This window comes from Musca vetustissima, unplaced genomic scaffold, assembly GCF_032173495.1.
Source record: "Musca vetustissima isolate MV318-11 ecotype Yass unplaced genomic scaffold, APGP_CSIRO_Mvet_v1 utg137161, whole genome shotgun sequence".
Classification (NCBI taxonomy): Eukaryota; Metazoa; Arthropoda; class Insecta; order Diptera; family Muscidae; genus Musca; species Musca vetustissima.
In genome coordinates, this window is record NW_026878892.1 from 1 (window position 1) to 1,898 (window position 1,898).

At 35.3% G+C, this 1,898-nt stretch overlaps 1 protein-coding gene across 1 annotated transcript; it reads right to left on the reverse strand.

Moving 5' to 3' along the window:
- Window positions 1–3: 3 nt before the first annotated feature.
- Window positions 4–336, reverse strand: LOC133323670 (larval cuticle protein 9-like; the record flags this gene model as incomplete). The annotated part of the gene is made up of 2 exons (XM_061532590.1): window positions 314–336; window positions 4–249 (listed from the first exon to the last, which is right to left on the reverse strand). Coding segments are annotated over exons 1-2 (258 nt in total), but the record flags the coding sequence as incomplete, so codon positions are not given.
- Between the last annotated feature and the right edge of the window lie 1,562 nt (window positions 337–1,898).

Consider the following 1,898-nt stretch of genomic DNA (forward strand, 5'->3'; position numbering starts at 1 on the left):
ATGATAACCGTAATCATCGGCGGTATAGGTGACTTTGATGTGTTTGCCCTCCTTGCTGACGAATTCATATTCACCCTTGACTAGCCAGAGTTTTTCGCCTTCCAAATGACCTTCTTGGAAAGCACGGATTTTGTTAGTCAATTCATAGCCATATTTGAAGTCTTCCTTGTTGACTTCGCTGAATTCCTTAACAACATCAGCTTCTTCGTTGGCGTAGGCAACGGCCAAAAGGCAGGCAAGGAGAACAATCTACAAACCAAACAGAAAAAGTTATAAAAATTGTATAGGGTTTTGTTGTGTTCAGAATACTCACAGCGAATTTCATTTTGATTATGGCTTGGTGATGTTTCTGAGACTGAACTGATTTTGCAAAGAGTGCACATTGCATTTATAAGGAGAAATTATCTATTAGTTCTAGTTGTATACAGCACAAACTGGAACTAGAGCGGTTATAATAATTTTGATTTAGTATTCACTTTTTGTGTTAATGGGTTAGTTGAAATTGGCTATTAAAATTAGTTTGTCTCTAATTCTATAACAAATAACAAACATTTATGTTCATTTATGTGGGATTATAAATTGATTGGATATTTGTAGAAGATGACGCCAATTTCTTCAAAACCTAATTAAGCGAATTTAATCATTAATTTCGTGTCAGAAAAATCGCACATGTAGGTTGGCCGATTTCTACTAAGCAAGTGGTTCTCGAAGAATTGCAACGCATAACTAATTATAAATGAGGGTTATATTTATATACATAAATAACATGTAATTATAAACTCAATTTGGAAGTGCGTGTAGAATGTCGAGGAAATCATAAGGTTCAAAATACATAATGTATCACAGGTCGCATGTACAGGTATTTCTATCTAGTCCCCAAATATAGTTTCGTCCGATTTTATACAAATATGTACCAATTACGCTACTTATGTCCGAAACTTTTGTGTGAAAATTACAAAATTTGTATTCTATAGCGTACATATTTATCACTGAAGGACATAGACCCGAGAATTGATAGTATATCCGATAGGAGTAGTTGACCTTTAAATTGATACCAATTATGTTGTCGTAGATATTCGGATTCGGGAGTTACACTTAAATATTTACAGGTGCTTACGTATGTATTTATTATGTAGTAACCTATTACCACACTGGAGGGCGGAAATATAGAGCTGATCGCTTTGAAATGTTCTATGAGGTTCCAGTTATGGTCAAGGACAACGTCTAAAATGTTAGGTGATGATCAGATAAAAACTTTTCGGATGAAGTGGACCGAAAATTTACTTATTTGTACTTTAGAGTCGAAAGCCGAACATCACAACACAACCCACGGCGAAGGGTATCTGGACAAGTAATTAGAGGGGCTGTACTGATTATTAATAACATTTGCTAACCTCTAGCCAGCCAAAGGTGTGCAAAGATCGCGAAATATTGCCCAATCTTAGAATATAGAACCATAAAAAGTTAGATTTTCATGGAAGTTGTGTAGGGTATCGTATGGTCGGCCCCGTCCGACTATACTGCTCCGCTCACTGGTTTTGAGATAAATTGGGTACATCTCTCTTTCGGCTGAAGTTTTTAAAGTTGTTTTTTTCGATCAAAATCCATATGAGGTCATTTATCATTTATAAATCCGCGATATTTTCAAAAACATTTTTTTTTTTTTGCCAAATTTCGTGTTTTTGGAAGGCCAGTTCCCGCCGTTCTAGTAGATGGATTTTCACGAAGAAGATTTTATATCATCCGAAACGTAAAAAACTTTATTGATCGCGGGTACCCATATCATTCATTTGACAGATCTAAAAATTTGGCCCGAAAAATAGGTTTTTTAGAAATTTGATCGCACAAAATTTTCACCATCGGTACACAAAATACATATCAAATTACGTAGATTCGCG